The sequence below is a fragment of the Doryrhamphus excisus genome, chromosome 5 (genome assembly GCF_030265055.1).
Source record: "Doryrhamphus excisus isolate RoL2022-K1 chromosome 5, RoL_Dexc_1.0, whole genome shotgun sequence".
Taxonomy (NCBI): domain Eukaryota; kingdom Metazoa; phylum Chordata; class Actinopteri; order Syngnathiformes; family Syngnathidae; genus Doryrhamphus; species Doryrhamphus excisus.
Window position 1 is genome coordinate 9,167,781 of NC_080470.1, and position 24,703 is coordinate 9,192,483.

At 40.8% G+C, this 24,703-nt stretch overlaps 2 protein-coding genes across 2 annotated transcripts in view; both read right to left on the reverse strand.

Annotated features, from left to right (window-relative positions):
* Positions 1 to 440: 440 nt before the first annotated feature.
* Positions 441 to 19,137, reverse strand: cilp2 (cartilage intermediate layer protein 2). The gene is made up of 10 exons (XM_058073219.1): positions 18,937 to 19,137; positions 11,801 to 11,875; positions 10,870 to 11,139; positions 10,599 to 10,781; positions 8,865 to 9,020; positions 8,481 to 8,798; positions 7,853 to 7,961; positions 7,466 to 7,623; positions 3,773 to 6,198; positions 441 to 3,696 (listed from the first exon to the last, which is right to left on the reverse strand). Exons 1-9 carry the CDS (start codon positions 19,022 to 19,024, stop codon positions 3,785 to 3,787), a joined length of 3,771 nt encoding a protein of 1,256 aa, XP_057929202.1. The 5' UTR covers positions 19,025 to 19,137; the 3' UTR covers positions 441 to 3,696; positions 3,773 to 3,784.
* Positions 19,138 to 23,643: 4,506 nt separating this feature from the next.
* The window catches only part of yjefn3 (YjeF N-terminal domain containing 3), a 36,468-nt gene continuing 35,408 nt past the window's right edge, over positions 23,644 to 24,703 (reverse strand). Inside the window, exon 6 of the mRNA XM_058073220.1 lies at positions 23,644 to 24,163. Coding sequence (XP_057929203.1) covers positions 23,967 to 24,163 — 197 coding nt within the window. The 3' untranslated portion in view covers positions 23,644 to 23,966. The remainder of the gene's footprint in view (positions 24,164 to 24,703) is intronic.

A 24,703-nucleotide genomic window follows, 5' to 3' on the forward strand; every position in this document is an offset into this window, starting at 1 on the left:
ACTTTTTATCATTGCAGAGAGTCTGTGGGAATTAAAAAAAAATAGTAAAGAGACTGTATAATTTAAGTTCATTCATTCATTTTCTACCGCTTTTTCCTCACAAGGGTCACGGGGGTGCTGGAGCCTATCCCAGCTGTCTTTGGGCGAGAATAATTTAAGTTGTATAATAAAAAAAAAACATTATTTTTCCACATAATTATTCCATTTCAAATTTATTTATTAAGTAAGGTTTCAGTAAAAAAAAATTTCATTTGGCCCAAAATTCCTGCCGGTTCCTCTGATACTACCGTTCTGTACCGAAAATACTTCATCAAGTTCATCAATAAATGAACCGTTACACCCAACATATTGTTCAATGTACAAAATAAATTATTCCCTTTTCACAGCACATAGGCAAAGGCGTCAAACTGCTTTTTTTTTCTTTACCATGACAAAAAGAACAACTAGCAAGCTTCATCAAAAAACATTTATTTACAGTCTCTTTATCATACACAGTTTATACAATACACCATTTACACATGAAAACATAATTCCAAACAAATAAAAAAAAACACAAAGAGACTGGTGTCACCATGCAAGCGTTAATGCTACAATATGAAAGCTGTTTTTTGCTGAGTGTTCTGTAAGACAGGAGCGCATCGACAGCATAATTCAAGGTGGTTTCCTGTAGCACAGTGGCACTATAAGAAGTATTTTTAAATAATAAGCATTGTGCATTGTGTATGAAACGTCTCCAGCTACTTCAAGCATATTGGATCCACTTTCACAATCCTGCATGGAAGACCATTTGGAAATTAGATCAAATCAATGGGGTTTTTGCCTTGACATTGAGTGAACATAAATTCAAATTAATGACATTGTGCACATATGAATCAGGGTATTTAACGCTTGAAAAAAAACGACCCCTTTTGCATCCACAGTAAAATATGTCAAAAATATATATTATTATTATTATTAATACATTGGAGGGTTTGTCTGTGTATAACCTTTAACTTTATTGTGCCTTTTTTCTGTGACTGTTCTGTATAAAGGCTGCACGGTGGACTTCAAATTGTCCATAGGTATAAATGTGAGTGTGAATGGTTGTTTGTCTATATGTGCCCTGCGATTGGGTGGCGACCAGTCCAGGGTGTACCCTGCCTCTCGCCTGAAGACGGCTGGGATAGGCTCCAGCATGCCCGTGACCCTAGTGAGGATAAGCACTAGAAAATGAATGAATTAATGTAATTATGGGGACGACCCGGCAATTTCCTGCCTTTGGAGAGCCATCTGTGTGGATATTATTCCACAATCCCAAAAAAGTTTGAACACCTGACAAACATGTTGAGAGCAATTGTCACTGTCTGGCAATAATGTTAATGCCAACATTGCCACAGCAACAGTTGTGTCACAATCTCACTTTTGTTGGGTTCTGTGTAAAAGTCACAGCAGATGAAATACCAGAACGTTTCTTTTTACGGCACCAATTTTGCAGGATCTCTGTGTTAAAGGGTACAATCTCGTACAAAAATGTCACAGTGTGTGTGTGTCCAAGGTTGAAACTATTCAGAAAGTTGCCAGACAACAAGCAGTGATTCATTCTTCAGCCTTAACATTTTACAACGCTCTGCAAAGTGAAAATACTATTCCCAAGAATGCCCTTTGCCGCTGAGATAAACATTTGCTTTCCACACAGAATAAATCTTGTTTTTGTGTGCTTTGTCTGCTTAAACTCGCATCATTTCATCCCCAAAATGCTGCAAATGTTTTGCCTCTTAAGTTGCCTTTGAAGTTCGGCAGCAGGCAGAGTTTCCCATGTGAGGCCTTGGAAGGGCTGTTATTGTTACCTTGTCGTTCAAACTCCCCCCCTGATAAGTTCTTCTCATGAATAAGCCGTGGCTGCTGTCAAAGCATTCTCTGGCGAAAGCCTTCCGGCTTCCATGTGCAACCACTTGCGAAACCCCTGGTGATGGACTGCGAAGACCCCAATTACTTCACTTTTTCCCTGCCTTTACCAAACAGTGTTTCATCTATCACTAGGTCATCTTCTCTATAACTTCCTCCAGTTGCTATGCAGATGTTAACGCCAAATGACCTGACAAACCTCACTATTGCTTTTGTGTGTGTACAGTATATGTGTGTGTAGATTCCATCTTTCTACACACCTGGATTCAATTATTGTTTCTCTTTTGCAGGTTGGACGTAACATCTGCTGCAGTTTGTTTTCATTCACCCATCAAACCCGACTATGCTTATGATCAGAGAGTCGAGGGTAGGTTATAATGTACAGATTTCCCCTATAGCGCCATATGTTGGATAGAAAGTTAAGGCAAAATCAATAGGGTAGGGAAATTAGTCTAACATAGATAGATCCAAGTATGGTCCTTCTTGCAGGGTGGATGTTTGTCAGAGAGGGTAGGTCACTAGTTTGTTACTGGTAGGGAAGGTAGGATGTACGGTTGCTGTATATTCGATCTAATTCCATAGTGATGCCACTATTGTCATTTCATGACAACACTATAGCTATGATTAGGAAATCATCAGGTTTCTTTGTGTACAGAATAGTATTCCCTGACACAAATGGGACCGGTAGACAGGTGACAAGAGCAGAGTACCTAATGTTGAGCATCAATTTGATTTTAAACATGCCATTGTTGTGTTGGATACTATATGAAATCACTAAAGTTGATTTTAGCTGTTTTAATAATATGTACAGTATGTTTCGGTCGAAATACCCCAAGCATCAAGAGTTAGAGCACACTTAAAACCCCTATGTCAGTTTTGGGGGGCTGTCCGGTCTCATGCAAATGAGCCACTGATCACGCCGCCCCCTCTACTGCAGTAGCAGTCATACAGGATGTGCTGGCCTTTAAATATTGTAAATTGTTTTCCATTAGGAAGCTAAAATAAACATGGCTTGGTTGTGTAATTTCACACTTCATATTTGGGCAGCCACTTCAGAGACCCAAATATGTGGGTACAAGCAATTAAAAGAAAGTACTTTTTCGAGAATATGTCCCCTTTAAACGTGTTTAACAACCATAAGTGTAAAACACACTGAGCAAAAAGTAAAAACAATAAACACTCAGTGATGACACTGATTCCACTGAAATTGATGTTGTCCCCCTTGCACGTTGATAGTCTTGGGTATAGCTTTTGAAGCATAACACTTAAGATATGCTTATGATGAATTATTATTATTATATAGAGCACACTACGAGAGATGATCGTTTGCTTTGGTGTGTGGATGAATCACAGATGGCAGACTGTCATGTCAATGCAAAACATTGAGGGAAATTGATGAAAACGTCTTCTGTTACCAGGAGGACACGGCACAATCGCGCTCTATTGAACGTGTCTCTGGAGTCTCTGTTTGAACAAGGGCTCAGTGTTTGCAACTTTTTCTTTCAGAAAAGGCCAATTTTTGTAATGGCTCCACCATTAACAGTTTCTAGTCAACATGTCTTTCATTCATAAAATGTCACCAGAGTCTTTAGATGCATGCCAGCTTTTCATATAACCACAAGATGTACTGTATGTCTTTCAGGAGGGACAGGAATAAACACAGAATATAACAAACCCTTCAAGTCAGTATAAGATTATTGTATATCTCCAGCCGGGCTCAATGCATGAGTTTCCACAATAGAGAAGAAGCGTCTTCCCATCAACAAGATGTCAGGTTTTAGTTCCTTCGGTTGAGCCACCTTGAGTGAAGATCTAGAAATGACACAAAAAAGGTTTCAGTTTCTCCGGTATGTCTCGTTTCTTAATTTTTTTTTTTTTTTCAACCTACCTCCTGACTCTGTCATTGGCGTTGTTGTGTACGCACAGCCGCCCTGCTCCTGCTTGTGGTGCCAACCCTACGACTCTGGGTCCTGCCCTGTTGCTCGGAGGGATAGGCCACCACTCGTGTGGATGACCTCCGCACCTGCATGCCTTCCATCTCCCTCATGTCCCTCGCCATCTGTGACAGCGTCTGACCCGGATTGGTCTGCAAGCGCTGGAAGAGGCTTTCTCTGTTGACTTTTCTCTCAGGGCAGCTGAAAGTCAAAGCCACACCAGAGTCTGTCTTCATCTCTCTGGAGAAACCGTCCGAGGTGCCGTCAAAGCAGCGACCAATAGCGATTTCTTTCGCAACCCTGGGATTCTGGTCCGTGACGGTATATATGCCGTAATTGTGCCCCAAAGGATCCACGGGGGCTAACATAGTGAAGGCATTGGAGTCATTGTTTTGCGCCACTGGAGGGTGTTTGATGAGGTACTCTTGCAGGAGGTTGTTAGTGGCGATTTTGCGACAGTTCCCCTGTGGAATGATAGTTATGAGGGATCGATCCACTTCAGCTTGATCGAACAACATGCCGCTACATTTGAACTCCACGCAAGCTGCCGAAGTATTAGCCTCCCGCATGTCTCGAGTGCTGCGTATATCTCGGATGCCATAAAGTTTGTCTTTGGTTTCTGGGTGTGTTCCTCCTAGGTTCTTAGACCTGACCATGACTTCCTTTTGTCCCTGGACTTTAACCTTAATGAAGCATGCTCTGAACTCCTGAGGGTTAGGCCACCAGGAGAGATAGTCCCCTGTCCAGGTTGTCAGATCATTCTCCTCAAAAGGCACAACGTTGTATTCATACTTGTCCTTTTCCACCCTGAAGAATCTGAAATGGTTTGCGTCAACCGGTGCATTTTCACAGGCTATCAGATTCTGGTATGGATATATGGGTCCATTGGTCTCATCAAGGTTATTCTGATTGGGCTTTGCTAGATTAATTCTGAACGCTGTTTTCTTCAGAGCTGGATCTTCGTGGTCAGAACGCTGGTAGTCAATTTTATCCAAGTATGGCTGAGATACTCCAATGATATTTGGATTCATCTTTGGTGAGGAGGGGGCTGCCTCCAGTTCCTCACCACCCATCATGGCTGTTACATAAGCGGTGTAGGCATCCGCCCTTTGGGCGTCACAAAAAGCAGGCAAACAGGCCCCGTTAGGGCCAGTGATGACGCTGTCAAAGCGGCCCCATGCTCTGGGGTTGGAGGAGTAACCAGGTTTGGGTTCCAAGTTTATCAAGCTGATCACAACACCTTCCAGCTGTTCAACAGGAAGGAACTTGTCGCTCATGTAAGCCCGAACTTTGACGTAGCAACGTCTGCTTTCCGGCACGTCCAAGTTAAAGAGTCTGCGCTCTCTGATCTCCATGTTGCCAATGAGGAAGGTACGCTCCTCTCGTTTGCTGCGGCCGTGCCCACCGGTAGTTGTGGTGCTGGAGAAGTCACCTTCCTCCTCCCAGACTCCAGTGTCTGGGTTTAAAGACCACAGTTTCATTTTGGGGATATGCTCTTGCATTTTGACATGCTGTGTGTCGAGAAGGACTTGAACCGCTCCAGCACCAAGTACCTGCTTGTTGCTCTCATCACGGAAGTCAACGGAGAACATGCCGTACGTCCTCAAAGGGAGCATGTCACCCTCGTTGTCCACAAAGTTAAGGTCGCCAGGTGTAGCAGAAGCTGTGGTGATATTTCTCGGGTCTATGAAAGTGACACTGGCTTTTACCGTTCCCTCGTAAACGTCACCATTGTCTTTGTGGAAAGAATTGGCTGGAATGACCAATTGTCCAATGGGGTCTTCCCCTTTAATCTCACCCAGGTTAATAGAATTGGTCTCTCCTGCATTGATGTCAATCGGAGCCTGCTTCCTCATCACCTTCACATCATAGTAGATGGATCCACCCTTCTTGTCCAAAATGAAGACCTTTGGAGTGTCTAGAAACTTCTCAGTGGGGTCAACAAAATTCACCACCAATCTCTGTGTGTCAGGAGTAACTTGCAAGGTGAAACCTCCCTGGTATCCAGTGGTGCCCACCCTCTCCTTACCAATGTAGATGTGGCCAAATCTCAGTGGATCGCCATTATCAGCTGTGACCACTCTGCCACGCACCAGCACTGTTGGTTGAACACACTTCTGACAGCTGCACTGGGATACAGTCCTAATTGGGAGATTGTAGCTCCCACAGTCAATAGTCCGACTTTCCATTGCTTGGACGCCGCAGCAAAACCCGTCTCCGTCTCTGCAGCGCATATCATAGTCAAGCGAGCCAGCGCATTTGTTATGAGGGCAGCGGCCAGCGTTGTAAAACTTGGAGTCCGTCCCAGGTTGAACGCAGTCCAGCGGCAGTCTGATCAGATGCGCCTCTGGGATGGAATTGCATGCTGTAGTTCCTTTTGCTGTGAATTAAAAAAAAAAAACAGAGTTGTGAGTTGTGTTGATATGACACATAAAAAAGATAAATGGCCAATCTGACACACATTAAACATTAAAGACGTTGTAAAAAGTGGACTTTAGGGGACTGTATGAAACTTGCTCCAAATGACTTTTTTTTCACAATTTTTGGCCCCACGTGCGATTGAGTTTGACATCTCTGTTTTATGTACTCAAAACAGGAAGAGGCTGTTCATAATGCTAGCAGTACGCTCAAATGTTGGCGCCTTCTCGGTTACTGGAGGAATCCACTGCATACAGTCCCTTTTTTGGTTGACCTCCAAATTGTACTAGTTTTGGATGTTCCACTGCACAGTATATGCGTATATACGTGTAGTAACTCAATTGAGCATTGTGCCCATTGCTATATTGTCTTACTGGAATTCATATAATTCACATATCATGCCTGCAGGGACAGAATAAATAGACTTTCAAGGGGAAATGAGATGGGAGCTGAAAAGACAGGACTATTATTCACCCGTATAGAATACAGTAATTAATATGCATGACATCATAGATGAGCTTCTGGTCAAGTTCATCACATAACTCCCTTATGTAATTATTACTGTGCTGTCAGCTTCATAATAAAGTGTGCAATGTCTGAAATGTGAGTGATTAAGTTAAGGATAATGCACAGTGTAATGGCCCTACACACTCATAGAACCTCCAGCCATAATAACTTCTGGGGTGCAGGGATGCCTGTTTGTTAATTCTCATGTTAGTGAACAAGCACCTGGAGGATATTTGCAATTAGTAGCCACTACCATTTAGATGAATAATTGTGTGACTTTCTGTGGTTTTATTGTTGAATTTTACCTCCATGGAGGAATTACCTTTAGGGGTATTTGCAGTATCTACCATTATTGTTTAAGGTAAATATAATGAAAGAAAATTACTTGAGTCATAGCCAGATTTATTTTCCTTCAATGAAGTCATGTAAGATGTTTTTTGGTCCATTTAATGCATGGGCACGGCTCACAGATGAGGTCTTGCTTTGAGGTCACTTCCTCTTCAAATGCAATATTCAAGTCTCTCAGCTGTTGCCCCCTAAAGACTAAAATGAATTGTGCTTTTGCTTGAGCCTATGACAGATGTAAACAACAACATTGATTTATTTTACCACTTTGAATCAAAGCATGAGCTTTTATTAGTTGGATGCTGGTTTTGGCTGGTTTACAGGTGTTGAAAAAGATAAAACCCACATGCAGTAGCTGATAGATATTCAAGACTTACCAATGACAGTGAGGGATGCTGGAGAGGACTTAATGCTGCCTGCTGGGCTGCTGGTTTTACAATAATACTGTCCAGACTGCTCTGGCTTCAGGTCCTTCAATACAAGGTCTTCTTGATACTTGTACACTTTTCTGTCCATGAGAGTCCCATTGTGGTACCTTGATGACACAATTGTATTGGTCAGAATGAGTCAATGCAAACAAAGTTAGCTTTGTGTTACAGTTGACAAAGCATATGGGTGTACTGTAATACTGTATCTAAAATTATATGTGATTAATCATCACTTTATTTTATTTTTAGGATATTCTGAGAGGCAATTAACTGAACAAAAGTGAAAAGTGAGTTTTTTTTAGAGAGGAGGCTGCTATTTGACATGTGTTAACTCACCAGTAGTATTTGTCAGGTGTTGGCAATCCTGTTGCCTTGCAGCACAACATCGCCCGCCCGCCCTCGTATCGCACCTTGTCCTCTGGGTGCTTCACAATGTAGGGCTTCTCTATAGAAAGTAGAGAGGAGCAGATGATGAGAAGCACTTTCACTTCTACATGATTCACGTGTAATTCACACTGCTGGCCTGTGTGTTATTGTATGATTGAAGGAATTCAGCCTTTTAAAGATTTCAAATATTTCATCTTGCTTGTACTGTTTCTTGAAATTGCTAATTTTAGTGCATTTTTTGAGTTCTTTGCTCAATCCCTTCGGAAACTTGATTCCACATACTGATATGCTAGTGATTTTTAATGTTGTTCTCGCATGCCACATGCCAGTCATGCGATTGAGGCTGAGGGTTTTCTGCCCCACACAGAAGAGAGTGGACCGGGAGAGATGACAGGAACATTATCAGGTCGACAAACAATAAAGGAAATTGCTGCAAGGACTATGAGAACTTTTTCACTGCAGTGCCATCTGTCTGATCATGTGACCTATAATGTGTGATATATTTATTTAAAAAAAAATCCCTCAAAACTAATCGGTTACTTTGATGAATTTGTATGAAGACATTTTTGCTACTCACCAGCTGATCTGAGGACAGCCGACACCCACGACAAGCCAGTGCTGTTACTGCTGGAGGAGACAGTGATGGGGGCAAACTTCTCCTTCCTGATGGCGAGCGAGGTAACGTCTGACGAGCAAATTCCTTTCAGCCTGAATTGACCTTTGGCATCCGTTCGGGCACGGATGACTTTGGGGTGGCTGGTGAAAGCCACCCACGCCCCTGCTACAGGGACCCCGGTCACACTGTGGACTTCACCGCGCAGAACGTGGCCATCACACACACAGCGTCTGCAGTCTTCATCAGGGCGGCCGTCGGTGCAGACACGCTGACATTTAACTGCAAAGATGACATGAAGTCAAAGAGATGTGATGGTGAAAGATGTCTTCCTGCATTGTCCCATACCTGGACATGGACCCTTCCCACATTTTTGTGTTTCAACAGGCCGCCCAGTGCATTGCACTGTCGTTGAGTCCCTCACGCAAGTCCTCCTTCTGATTCTCCGACCTCCGCCGCATGTCACAGTGCAGGACCCCCAGCGGCCCCATGGACCCCACTTGGCTGACCACACAGAAACAAGTAAATTATACTCTTAATTATACACAAATGATACACTTGTCTTGTCCCTCAACACCAACATGGCTGCTACGGGCCCCAGGTAGCCCCTCACGACTACATGAGGCGCCCACAAACCTGCTTTTCATGGTTTTTCAGGTACATTGAAAGGCGCAATATACTGTAAATCAAATACATTATTACTATGAATGCAAGTGTAATAATGCACTAGCATTTCGTAAGATTGTTGTCGGCTCACACCTACAACAGGCACTATTTTTCGGAGAACACTGGAGAACTCTCTAGTCAATTTAATCATAATACACATGAAAACAGATTACTTCGAGTTTGTGTCGCTAACCCAACTTTATAGGAGTTGATAGTAGGGGTTGATAATGAATTATTTTTTAAAATATCAACTTAACATACAACTGAACATACAGATATGTGTTGGATCCTGATTCCGATCCGGAAGTGGAGACTGTACAGTACAAAGTTTCTCAAGAAAAAAGGTTTCTTCAAGATGTCTCTCAATGGTAAGTAGTTTTAGCAATTTAGCGTTAGGTTTTCTACTTTGGAACTTTGGAAATTATCGTCTCTTTCCTTAAATTGTCATTTATTGTCAACTCCTATACTGTTTATCAACTCCTATAAAGTTGGGTTTGGCAGCTATCGGCACCACACCGGAAATCCTCCTGAGCACTTGAAAGTGTGACCAACCACAGTGGAGTGGGCGTGCTGGAGGCTGGCCGTAGGTGGAATACATTAAAACAGACCATTTTTGAGGGGAAGCACAAAATACAAAGAAATACAGCTGGAATAGGTGCAGATTCTGGAAGATCTAGAAAGCTTTCTGTACTGGTTATCGTGTGTAGCTGCTCTATAGGAGTCCACAACTCAATAGAAAGGGACAAAAAGTTAGCATAATACCTGTAGTACTATGTGTTCTAGTGACACATGTTGCATAATAGGTCCCCTTTAATTACAAAAAACTAGAGGTGTAATTGTACATAGATTCCTTACCTTCTCTGCCCTGAATGAAGCTAAACCCATTGTGTGTGTGTGTGTGCGTGTATTTAAAGACAATTCTTTGTGTTGTTATTTATTAGGCAATTTTAGGCCCATATTTATGAGGCATTATCAACATTTTCCATGTATACATTTCAGTCTATTTGTCCATTTCTGTTGTTTTTTTGGTGTTGATTTTATTTCTACAATGCCCCTGTGTTTTCTTTATGCCCCATTAAATACTTTTTTCAGGGCCAATACCGATTTTTTTAGTCATTAAGGAGGTATGCTGGTGTTATAATGGCACAGATGCCTTTTAAGACAGAGGGTGTGGGTTTAACCCAAATGTTGTTAATTTGTTATTTGCACTAAAAATAATTGGTTTCCCATTTGTATTACTCCAGTCAAATAGTATAAAAATAGTGCTTAATGGGTCAGTTTGATCGATTTCGGGATTTTTTATGGAGCCCAGAAGATCTTGGAGCCAGTGCCTCCATATGATATTCTTTGCAGCGCCCCAAATTGAACAGGACTGGCCCTGATTTATTCCCTTCATCACCATGTGGCTGTGATTACCTGTGCATGAAGGGGTGGAGCACTCCCTCCTCTCTGAATGGTGTCCCTGGCATGCGGGTACCAACAGTAGCGGCATCGGCTGTATGGTCATGCATTTCCTCTCACGCACTTGAATGCCAACATCATTGCAAACAGTGGTAGTGCACGGACCCCACTCACCCCATTTTGTCCAGAAACTCTGGTCTGCAACACACATGCACAAAGAAAAGCATTGTGGTTATGCTTGCAAGAGAGGGGAGACATATTTGCAAAGACTTAACCCAGACTATACCTGGGGGGCATTGAAAGCGGACATGGTAGTTGGAGCAGATGCGTCCGAAAGGTTGTTCCTTGTTGATGCACCAAAAGCCCTTCTCCAGACTGGAGTGGACTACTTCCCCAGTGTCTGCTGCCGCCACCCAGTCTGTGGTTCGGGCCTCCATTGCTGCGGGTCTTGCACAGACTCTCTCCCGGTAATAAAAACGTATGGCCTCCAGGCGCTCATAGTCACCATTTCCCCCAGGGTGGTCAATATTAAACCATGATGTCCACTCCATTACGTCTGCAGGCAAAAGAAAGGAGAGATTTCAATGTTGAGTATTAGAAAGAAGACTTAGAATAGACGGAGAATCCCATCATAACAACTATTAGAGGGCTGTTATTTTCATTTAAACCTGACAAACTTCAGGGCCAGGACAAATGCACAGATAAATGTGTGGGAATCAATAATAAATGAATACATTGGACACCCACTGATTGGCTTTTTGTGGCACTTCGTCTTTACCCATTTAGTTAGAAAGACCCGCCTTCTGTCTTCCGTTGCCAGTAGTAAGGATCTACTGTGCTCCTCCTCTGAGGGTTCTGATAATTTGTAGCTTGTGATCTAATGTACAACGGCATTCAAAGAGCAAGTACTTGTCCGTGTAGGTGGGTTTTCTTTAAAACTCAATATTGATGCTTCCACCCTTCCCTGCTCATACTTTACCAACCAAAAATGCCAATGCGTTCTTTTTGATGGCTTTCCTACTGAAACAGATGTTTCTGAAAGTACTTTGAAATAATTTACCATATATTTACATCGTATGTCCCCACCACATTATCACCAGTTTCCATTTCATTTTACATTTGCTCAGTACAAATTGCTGTAAAATTCAAAAATAAATTTTCTTACATTTTTGTACAATTTCCGTCAAAAATTCTCATGAGAACACTTGATTCAATACCTGTGGCTCGCGTGTCCGTAAAAGTGTTTGGTACTGCTCTCCTGTTCCTGTATGACAGACTCTTGCTTTCAAATCCTGCAAAAAAGAAGGTATACTTATTTATAATACTTATAATAGTTTTCAAAATGTTTTCCAGTTGCGATGTCCGGTTTCCAATATTGATATTGGTCCGATATCAGAAAAAAAACAACACCAGATCAAATCTCCAATATTGGCACTCCAATAAAAGCAGTTAATTCCAGATTTCTCCACAAAAACAGTGTTTGCTAGCATGCTAAGAAAGTAGCAAAAAAATAAATAAATCAACAATACATACATGTTGATATAGGATCAATATCTGTATTGGCCAATATTCAGGAGTGCAATATCGGTATCAGATTGGAAGTGAAAAAGTTGCACAGGGACACCTCTGAGGATTAGTACCAATTCCGTTATGCAAGCAATTAAACGATAAAATAAACTGAGATTGATTGACTCCTGATTGCTGGCACGAAGTACAATCAGCAGGTAGTTACGTTCCAGTACTCATATACAACTTAATCTTCATTTGGACTCACAATAGCACAAGTGTGTATTTCATGTGGAGCTTTTATTTGGACCAGGCAGCAAGCTTAAATGTCACGGCCAGTAACAGAAATAAAGGACCTTATGTGCAGTATGCGTGTGTAATTTGTGTACGTTATAACTCCTAGTTACAGAGGTAAGCAGTGGCTTGGGGGTTTTATTGCTTCACTTCAAGCCTTTCTTATAATGCCAGAAGCACATTTCTTTGAAATGGCGACAACACCTTTAAAGGCCAAAATGCAGCAATTGACAAAACACTGGATTCCGCTGTGGCCGGGAACCAGAACAAACCGTAACAAAAAAGAGGTAAATCACAGGTCATTAGTTGCGTCAACAAGCGATTAACATGCTATTTGCCCATGTCTGCATCTGTCACAATATGAAAACTCTTTGTATAGGACTTTTTTTAAAACTTAAATAACGATTTGCAATGTAACAAACAATAATCAATAGATAATTACTTGCTTACAACCAGCTGTAGTCTTTTCTGACCCCGTGTTAATTAGAGACCACAGTTATTTGCTTTTGTAGACCACGCACCTGGTGACTATCAGAGACACAGTAGTTAACCGAATAGAGCCATGACCTTTAAAGTTTCAAAACCGAAGCCTACTGTATTGGGAATGGATGCAGCAAGTTACTCCAGCTGTCAACATGTAAACGTACTGCAAGTAATAATAATAATAATAATAATAATAATAATAATAATACATTTTATTTGTATAGCGCTTTTCAAATACTCAAAGACACTTTACTGAAGACTGGAGTTGAATAAAAGCAAGTAAACAGAGTAAAAGATACATTAAAATACAACATTCGCTCGTTAATACACAGTTAAAACATGAGAAAAAGCGGGGCGGGGCACTTGGTATTATATCATTCCGCCTCTTCCTGCTTTGAGTACGTAAACCTTGCCGGCTTAACATGCATGCACACTAATTTGGCAAAGTTTAGCTACTTGTATTAGCTATCAATTAATGTACAGTCATCCCTCATTTATCGCAGTTAATTGGTTCAGACTGGACAGTGATAAGTGATTTTTTGCGAAGTTACATTTGTTATTTATTTTAATATAATATATTTAATATATATTTTAATAATTTAATATTTTCGGAAATAGAGCATAGAAACCTATTTATGACATTCTCAATATGTTTTTTTAAACACTATTAGAGCCTTCTAAATATAATAACAACTAACACCCCGATAGTCACCTTCTGCACTTCTATTACCCAATATAGTAGCCATAATAGTAAGACGGGCTGCCCTGCATTGCAGACATGCCCATAATAATAGAAAATAAGACATAACATAGACTTGCACATGTTTGTATTTGGAGAGTTTCTTGATGTTGGTGTTTTTTTTTCACATTACTGACACCTAGTCACCAGTCTAGAATACATCAAATTTGCTTAAACTTCATATTTTTTTGACTAATAATAGGCCGTAGTTAACAACAAAACTGTGTTGATGTATTAAGTAGTATATTTTGAAAAACCGTGATAGAGTGACGGAGCAAAATTCAAGTAAAAATTCAATCTGTGTGTGAGACTGCTTTTGCGTGTGTGTGTTTGTGTGTGTATATACATATAGACAAACAACCATTCACACTCACATTCATACCTATGGACAATTTGGAGTCGTCAATTAACCTAGCATGTTTTTGGAATGTGGGAGGAAACCGGATTATCTGGAAAAAAGAACATGCAAACTCCACAGAGAGATGCCAGGGCGGAGAATCGAACCAAGGTTTCCTAGCTGTGTGGCCTACACGCTAACCACTCATAATTGTGAAAAAACATAATTTTGGGGGACAATCTCTTCTTTTAAACCGCTATTAGCAGCATATTCTAGAAGACGGTGATCTTCTTATATTTTTTCAGTTTCAAAAATTTGTAGCCAGTTGCATTCAGTGCCTGAGTTGAGGGCTTTCAGGGATGAACTCTGCGGTTTTGCTTTTTCTTTGACTTCTTTCCTACTTATTGAAAAGACTCAACATTCAAAGTACTTTGATCTCAGTGTCGCTTTACTTGTTATGTTTTCTGTGGGTTTTACATGTAAAATATTAACAGTGGTTCATGTATTTTTAAACTTGGAAGGCAGTTCGGAAGGCTGGAGTTCCCAGAATGGACTGTAACTGACCTACAGTCGAATAGAGCCGTATGTTGCCATCCAAACATGCTGCTAATTTCTGAGCCAGTTAGGGAAATTAGCTGATTAGCTGCTTGTCATTATTTCAAGATGTTTGCTGACAGAGACTGGAACCTAGTAAATTGTTAAGTTTTACAAGGTGCCTAATGGTTTTAATAAAGTTAAAAGAGGAAATTTAGATTAGGCTTAGTGAAGGCCAGTCTTCCTGCCTGATGAAGACTCTAAATGTTGTTGTTGGGTTTTTTTTAGTATTATGACAAAGGTTTTAGCAGATGTTGCTGCACGTGACTTGTACATGATATTTACTCGTACCTCACTGAAGTGGAATAGAAGTCGTTGCTCCCTGTGTCCTTTTAAACTTGTTGCTTTTATGCATTTCACTGTAAAAAGTTGAGTGCAGTGTAACCTATGACTTGTACATTTCAACAAGCTTGTCAGGAGTACAAATAAAGCATTGGCCAGGGTCGTTGTGACCCCTCATAAAGCAGGACAAAAAAAAACCCAAAACCACCATTAACAAGATGTCAAAGGTGTGTGATGTCGGTGTGGAGTCTGTTTAGCAGCTTTGTTCTTCTTATAGCCTGCATGGTGACACCTGCGAGCTTCTGGATTACGATTCTTTTGACATTTTAACCCTCGACAACTGCACCTCTTATTTTAGTGATTTTACCATTTGGATGTGCGTCACAGTGGTTCTTTGCTCCATTCATCATCCTCCCAAAAGGGCATTCATGAATATAAATAAATATATGATTGTGCCAGATGTACGCAGAGCTGGAGCTAGTTTAATATATTCCAGAAGAAGACATCAACCCCAAAGTACCCCTTCCACATGTTGCATAACCAGCTGGATGAGGTGAAGACTGCCAAGACTGCAAGGTTATAGCATTATTGATGCAGACTGGCTGGCTATCTCGTCATGCTGCAGCATGAGGGCAACTGTGGCAGACGTGTGTGTGGGCCCCCGTGTACAGGATGGTCATATGGAAGCTGTTTACACGGTTGGCCGACTTGTTGTCCGAGGTGTGCGTGGATGCAATAGAGTCTGCTCTTTTCTTTTTCCTTTTGTTCAAATCTACCAAGTTTGGATTCCTAAGGCATCTGTGCCTCATTAAGATGAACAGTTTCAATCCTGATATTAACTAATGATGCAAATCAGCTGCACGATGTTTAAGGTTTTTTGTGCTATGTCTTCAATGCATAGCTTCAATTCTTGATATTTGTAAAGCACAATTGGGCACCTAATATCTACTATCAAAAATGAACACAGTACAAGAAATGAACTATACGTTTCTCCTTGTATTTCCGTACAGAGAAATCATGTGTTGATCATGAGAACATTATATGAGCATCCACATATTTTCCTTCCAGATGAGTAGTACTGCACCGGTAGCTTGGGGGGAAATGTGTATTGTTTCAGTTGTTCCTAAATAAACTTAATTAAGCAACACTCAGTGAATAATCACATATGAGGCAAAACATTGGAATTGACCTGCAGTGTGAACTTAGCTCACGCACTCACTTTTCCCGTCTTCTTGTGTTGAAAGCAATTGTTGCTGTCTGAGTATTTATACTCACACCAGACACTGGAGCTTTGGTAATAATGCATCTAATGTTTGATTGCGGGGTGCCATGTGAAAGTTCCAGTGTTTCCCACAGGGCTGCATTCTAACTCTGACGTCATCATTAGGATGACCAAACATTTTGAAGGTTTCTTTTCCTGTCCTGGCAGTCCTGTTTGTTTGTTTGTTTTTTTTAGAAAGTGATGAAAATGTCCTGTTGTTTTTCATTGGGTGGTTAGAGCATCCTGCTGCATGTGACATCATCACTAAGAGCCTGCAGTGTAGGCAGCTTTTTGAATTGGTGTTGTCAAAAAGCCAAAGAAGCAGCAAAGCAAAACATGCACAGTGTTCATCCTCTTGATGCTTGCCGAGTTGAAGTCTTGTCAAATCGGGGACATCGTGCGGTTCAAATTGTCTTGTGACATTCGAAGGCAGATTTTTCTTGAAAATATTGGTTCCACATGTGACTTTAGACTCCTGTGTTCTCTTTTTGGCATACTTTGTGAGTGGAATCATGTGAAGTATTGAATTGTAACGTGTAACCATTGCCATTACTATTACTTGAAATGTATTGAAATGATTAGGCTTTGAGTAAACTTCAAGACATGTGACCATGGAAGGGGAAGTGACACTTTTGAAGTACGTAAAAGGGTTTCAAAACAAACGTCTTCTCCTAAAAATGAAGAATTCTTAATAGGTAGCACCAACTCGATCTGTGGCAGTCAAAATTAATTAGTGGCGAGCCGCTACAAATGAATAAATGTATGGGAAACATTGCAGTCTACATTTATGGTGGAGAGTTAAAGACCGATGTGTTTCTCATGACTTAAGTAAAAGTGCCTTCTCTAATGACCCATCTCTTATCCTATTAAGCCATTAATGTGATCCGGCCAGATGACTTGGAGTAGACGCTGGTTACCATCTGGACAAGCAAACCTCCACTGTGCAACTCTCAGTGGTATTTCAGCTGGTTGTCACGCTTCATCTAGAGTAGCGTCTAATGGACCAATGGAGGGGCTAAGAGCTGTCTCTGCTGTGGGTGTTGAAAAGGCCTCAAAGCAAAGCAACTGTAGCCATGCCACAGTAGCGGTCCTCTTTTAGCTGTGGGGCACACAAGGCACCTGGCTGCCTTCAAATAGCAAAACAACTCATAAACCTTGAAGTTGAAAGGTCACCAGGCAGGGCAAGAAGCAGGATGATGATCAATAAGAAAGGAGTAACTTGTCCAAATGTGCATCTTATTTATTCCATTCTCTCACTGAGGCTGACTCCAAGCCAGCAGGTGGCAGAATGAGCCACTTTAGTTTCTACTTATTGTTCCCACGGTGACTGGATTAATATAGAAGTGCTACTGGCACTGCATTAAGAGGGTGAACTGAGGACAAATGAAAGAAACTTCACTGCAGCTTTTACTGTGGATTTCCTGCTTAAGGTGCCAATACAATTTTAGGTTTGGATGTAGGCCTGCTCAGCATCACCATTTAGGGACTAAGTTCTTCCACTGTAGTCGTTTTCTTGACACCCATTAATGGCATTTGCAAGATGTTTACTGAGGTCTTACAGTGCAGTTAGACCTATTTGGAAACCACTGACATTTATATAAATGTTTTTTGTTTTATTTCAGCATTATGCTATGGTATAATAACACAGACAGCACACATCTGTAGGGCCTCATTAGAACAGTTTAAACTACAATTTTATTTTAACTGTGTATAAATGGGGGGTGGGCTAAACAGTGGAACAAAAACATGCTAGGTTAATTGGCAACTCCAAATTGTCCATAGGTATGAATGTGAGTGTGAATGGTTGTTTGTCTACATATGCCCTGTGATTGGCTGGCGACCAGTCCAGGGTGTACCCCGCCTCTCGCCGGAAGACAGCTGGGATAAGCTCCAGCACGGCCGTGTGAATGGTTGTTTGTCTATATGTGCCCTGTGATTGGCTGGTGGCCAGTCCAGGGTGAGGATAGGTGGTACAGAAAATGGATGGATGGAAATGGGTTTGGATTTGGGTTTTGGTTTCCCTCGGAGGCCTGGTCGTCAATGTTAAACAGTATAAATGTATGAACTATTCATCATCATTGTATTTATTTGATTTATTTTTTTAATTTTGCACATTTGGGCTTTTGTAGTCTGCATTAAATGATATGATAGGACTTTATTCTTTTGTGATTTAGAATAAGCACCTAACTAGATCTACAGATTTATATTTACTGGAACATTTGTCCAGTAACTTGTTGCTAGGCAAGGTTTGTGGAAGGCAAGCAAACACATGGTACTTACACATGTACTTATACTTCATGACATGAAATAGAACTTTAAATTACAATTTTAATGAGACATTCATACACGTTAAGTTCACATAGATAAATTCATTTGTCTTAAATATAAAATAATTAAACAGAAATGATATTTTACTGGTATTCTATTATCTATAATGGTATTGATGATGTTAATAATGTAGTGATTGAAATGTAAACAATATTGTCTGAGGTTTATATTTAAAAATGTGTCATAATTTTCAAGTATTTTTCTCCAATTCTATTTATGTGATGATGATACTCATCTCTACTCCTAACCACAGACAGACGGGGGGGTCTCTGTTCTGAGTGACCCTTCCTCTGCTATCAGCACGTGTTTTTATTCCCCTGCTGGTGGAGAGTGCTCGTGACATAATATTGGAGCACGCGAGCCACCGCGGTGGTCTTTTAAGTACCATGCTTGCACACATGCTCACGCTCTTTATGGTATGAGCTCACCACTAAACATTTCTCAAGAATCCCACCTCCCCCCCTCCAAGTCAAGGAAATTCCATCATTTAATAATGTCTTCGATATCAGATTAAATGGAGACCACGTACCTTGACCCATGGCCACAGATGCCAGGCAAGAGACCAGGAAGGTAACTGTTTTTAATCCCGTCATGGTGTCTCTCTGCCACTCGCCCATTCTTGTGCTCTGTGATCCCACAGTGGAGGGTTCAGCGCCGTGAACTCGTCCCCCAACCCAGTCAGGTGTGTGAGAGAGACTCTGAGAGGTGTTGTCGCCGCTCGGGCAGAAGTTGTCCAGGCAGAGGCAGGAGGCCGGTGGTTTTTAAAAAGATGGAGCAATATGGGCACACGCCAATCCGGCCCCTCTCTGCTCACCATTGGTCGGTCCGAAACAACATCTGGGAGCCTCGTATCATCTTCCACGAAAAGGTAAGGGGGAGAAGGGGGGTGTTTTATGAGACACTCACAATGAAACGTGAGAGCAGTGGGTGTGGATGCTAAAAATAAAAGATTTTACACTTCAGCAGCCACTGACAAAATCATGTACACTCATGTACTGTTTTACTACTAAAACAAATCATGTCAATTTGTGGATTCTTGCCTCTGTCTCCTTCCTTTGGAGTGCTCTGGAAGACCACTTCACAGTTCACAGTTAGCTTTGTCCCCAAGACAATTGGACGGCCACTGAATTGGTACCATAGACATAAACGACCGCCTCAAACCAGCCAATATGGCTTGGAGTTACGGTTAGAATTTACAATTATAGGGTTAAGGTTTATGGTTGGGCTTCGATTCATGTTACGGGCTTTGGTTGTTACGTTTAGGGTTACTTTCGGTCAGGTTTGGGCTAAGGTTAGGTTGTAAGGTGTTGTATGAAAAATTACATATTTCATTTGACATGTACGCATTTTACATAATCATCAGTTATGCACGGTGGTCGAGTGATTAACATGTTGGCCACACAGTCAGGAGCTCGGGAAGCCCTGGGTTTGAATCTCCGCTTGGGCATCTCTGTGTTTGCATGTTTCCTCCCACATTCCAAAAACATGCTAGGTTAATTGGAGACTCCAAATTGTCTATGGGTACATGCACGCACAGACACGCACACACCCATCACAAATATCACCCCACACACTGATATATGTTAAGAAACACACAGACTGTCATTGTGTTTCTTTGTTTAGAGATGGTAATAATTTAAACAGATGTGTTAAAGTGTCTGAAATGGCAGCCAGTTGTTCTCACTGCTTGTGATGCTCGTAGATGCACACACACATTTTTAAAGTGTTGCCTTTAATGTTTTAAAGACAAAACATTAAAGTTTCATTAATGTTTTCAAAATAAATTGTTCCAGACATTTTTTGACTTTAATGCAAATTTCTGTTTGGTAGCCTATTGTTTTTAACAAAATAGTTGATTTAACATGGCATTTCTCGTTGTTATGATTTGTGTCAGATTTCAACCCCGACTACTGCATTTAAGAAGCTGATACGTTCTGTAAAAAAATTCCAAGTTGACACAACTTAAAAAATGTTGATTAAATCTAGCAAATTATTTCAGGTAATTTCAACACACAGCTAAGTGTCTCCAACTTAAAAGACCAAGTTCACGTGACTTATTGATTTGTTGTGGGAACTTCATTTTTTTAGGTCAAATAACCAAATATTTTGGTTGTATCAACAATGTCAATCAAGTAATCTCAACTCATTTTCAAATCAGGGTAACAAATTATTTCAATTAATTTCAATTTAATTGTGAGTTGAATTTACTTGAGCTAATTAGTTCGACTAAATCAAAAGTGAGTTGAGATTACTTGAGTTCTATTGTTGATGCAACAAAAATATTTGTTTATTTGACCTAATAAAGAAAGTTTCCAAAACAAAGCAATAAGTCACGTGAACTTTTAAGTTGGAGAAACTTAGTTGTGAGTTGAAATTACCTGAAATAATTTGCTAGATTTAATCAAAATTTTAAGGCACCGAGGTTAAAAATTATTTTTAAGTTGAGTCAACTTGATTTTTTTTTACAGTGTAGGTATGAATGTGAGTGTGAATGGTTGTTTGTCTATATGTGCCCTGTGATTGGCCAGTCCAGTGTGCACCCCGCCTCTCGCCCGAAGTCAGCTGGGATAGCGGCATAGAAAATGGATGGATATTTTTTATTTAACAGCTGTTTTACTGTCAACTGTTTAAAGCAGTTCCATTTTAAAAAATCTCACATTTGCCACTTTCTGACAGTTTACTTTTGTAAATCCCTCTTGCTATCTTTGACTTGTTCTGTCTGCACAGGTCTGGTTCACTTTTTTTTAAAACCTTTTTTTAACTGTCCCTGATTGCATCGTGAAGTGCTGCCAAAGGGTGGAAGTGTCGTCATGTGGTTTGATGTCCTTTCCATTCCCTTCCATTTTCTTCCACCTCATCTGGCTCTTCTTGATGTGAAGGAGCAACAGTGTACTCTGAGCTCCTCCCGGGTACGGAGGAAACTCATTTTCGCCACTTGTATTGGCAATCTCGTTCTTTCAGAGCCTACTCATATAGCTCATGACCATAGGTGAGAGTGGCAACTTAAATTGACCGGTAAATTGACTCTTCATCATGACGGTCCGGTACAGCGACCCCATTACTGCAGACACTTCATCGATCGGTCTGTCGATTGCACATTCCTACCTTCTCTCATTCATGAACTCCTCCACCTGGGGTAAGGCCTCAGTCCCAACCCGAAGGGTGCAAGCCGCACTTAACCATGGCCTCGGATTTGGAAGTACAAAGTTTCATCCCAGAAGCATCCCACTCAGCCGCAAACCTGCCCAGTAAACGCTGAAGGTCACATCTTGATGAGGCCATCAGGACCTCGTCTGCGAATAGCAAATATGAGATCCTAAGACCCTCAAACTGGGCTCTCTTTACGCCTTGAAGTTCTGTCCATAAAAATTCAGAACAGAATCTGTAAGAAAGGCAGCCTTGGCGAAGGTCAGTGTTAACCAGAAACAGGTTTGATTTAACTGTTGGCAATGTGAGCCAGGCTCCTGCTCCGGTTGACCAAGGACAAAATGGCAACAGGACAAAGCACATGTAAACATGCAAACATCCAAACTCCCATGTATCCTCCAGTACCCATATATGTGTGTAGAACTGGGCAAGAACTGGTGATTCAACTCATGGTCATTCCCTTCTCTCCAGCACCCTGGAATAGACTTTCCTGGAGGCTGAGGAGTGCGATCGCCCTATAGTTGGAACCTACCCTCTGGTCACACCTCTTGAAAAGGGGGGCCACCACCCTGGTTTTCCAATCCAACTTTGTCTGGCCCATTGCGTAGGACCTGTTTGCCTTCGGGGATCCTAGGATCATACATCCTAGGATCATTCAGGCAGGATAAGCGCTTATGAGTTATGTGTAATATGGTTGTGTGAAGTACATGAAGTACAAATTATAAGGAATGTAGCTGGTAAAAGCCTCGGTTATTGCAAAGATTACATGCATTTATCTGTGTTACTCTGATATGGGGATTAAAATTGTGTTTATAGAACAACTTATTGTAAATAAATATTAGATTGTGTTTTACCATTTAGCTTAGCACCAATACAACAAGGCCAAAATGTCTGATGTCCGGGATTAGAAACAAATACTGTCAATACACAAGTCATGTATTATAAATCACATTTACCAGACACTGTATATCTAATTTTCACCGTACATGTATTACATTATTAAAACATAGCGCTGTTGTTTACACTGAGCAAGATGACTCCGACATACCAAAGTCCAGCTGTGTAAGCAGCCCAAAGGCCTTTTCACTATCATGTACCAGAATTTTGTAAACAAAGCCACTCATCCCAGTGGCTTCCAGCTATCTGGATTTGAGATGACTTAGCTCCATGTGTACTTTGTTTAGTCAATGTGAGGTCATGTTTACACTGGTCACTAATTACAGTGTTAATGTTCTGGCCACAGCCTAATTGGGCCTCGTTCCGACAATAGATACCATCATCATATAGTTCGATATTGGAATTGTTTAAAGTTCTTTATAATACACCTCAGTTGTCATCATGAAAGTATTGTGAATGAGATGGTCAGCTATTAAATTCCTCGGGCAGCTGACAACTGAAGATTGTTAGTAAAGTATTCTTTTGCAAAAGTCTGTTGTTTCCTGACAGGCATTAAAAGCAGCGCCGCAGGGTGTTCAGTCGTATTTCTCAAAAACGCTTGTCAGCTGACAGTTTAATACCACCAAGTAGTGGAAATATGACATTCCTACTTTTTTAACACCCACTCAAACATCAACACAGTTGGATTTGGTGTATTAACATTAAAATGATGCTCCTGTTTGAACATAAACACCAATGAGCTCACTCATTAAGGAGTTTCACTCGGTTATTAAAACCAGCAGCTCTGCACTCTCTAATGACACGTCTATATTTTTTGTCTGGAGCAGCTTCTTGGCTGATCATGCCAGTTTATTACCAATTCAAACCCAGTAAGGAAGCAATAAGAAGAAAAACTAGTAAGTGGTGGGATTCAAACTGGAGGGGTTCATTGCCAATTCCAATTGAGTAGATAGATTTAACTATTTTTTAAGTATTAAGTATTTATTAAATTTAAATACCTGGCTCAGAGTTCCAGGTTACTGGTGTGTGTGAGAGGCAGGAAGAAAAGCTCTGACTTACGGGGATACTTCATTAGATGCCAAATATAAGACTATTTTTTCTAGGTCATTTTTGGGTGAAAACAGTATTTGAAAAAAAAAATCATTGACAAAACTGGAACTCGACCAGCCGTTAAGTTGATATTTTATTATTAGACAACAAGATTTTTTTTTTGTAAAAGCAAATAAGAGAAATAAAAATAATGCAAACTGATCAATATATTTTTCAACAAACAAAATAAACAGTAGCACACTTCAGTATCAAACAATCCAAATCCAAAATGTATAATGCTACAGTTCTTATATGCAGAGACTGACACAGAAACACCTCCCTAAAAAGATATCAGGTCACAGGTTCTACTGTAAATCCCCCTACTGCCCCTGAACACTAAATGCGGCTAAATCCCGAAACACACGGATGAGACATTTTCATCTGTAAAGAATGGACTAACTGGCTCTCAAAATGTTTCCCAGAGTGTTACAGTTCGATGAGAGAGTCTGTGCCCGGGTATTCTGGAAGGTTGAGGTCGTACTTTTTCTGGATATCATAAGGCAGGAAGCGTCCGGCCAAGAAATGCTTGCCCGAGAAACTCGTAGCGCATTTCTTTGGTGCTGTCAGCGAGATGAGCACTTCTGGGCTTATCCCGTCCTGATTTGCCTCCTCAACATCCCAACCTGGGTAACAAGAGGATGAGGACATTTATCAGACAGACAATACATAAAGACTATACAATACTGGTAATGGTAATGGTTTAATTTCATTTGAACATGCATCAGATTACAATTGAGTGCATCACATAATCAGTTCACAGTTCTACTCTCAGAGTCTTTCATTGATTCACTGAAGAACTATACCAAGTGAAGCAAAATCAGCTGTAATGATTTGACTGAATGGTGGACCAAGTTCTTTGGATGATGGAAAATTACAGAGTCAACTTTTGTTTGTGTAGTTTACAGTTTTTCTCGATTGTTTAAACACATTTTCTGAAAGGATGCCTCATATTCTCAGAACTCTACACACAAATCAAAAAATCACTCACACATTTCTGAAAACCCCTCAATTCTCCTGCAAAATGAAACTTTACATCCAAAACAGTCTTCATTCTTGTCAAAATGGTGTTTTGTCTCCAAATGATGCACACAAACCATTCTATGAAGAAACATTTGTATGAACCAGTGTAAAACACTGTGATTACATCATATTCATCATGACTC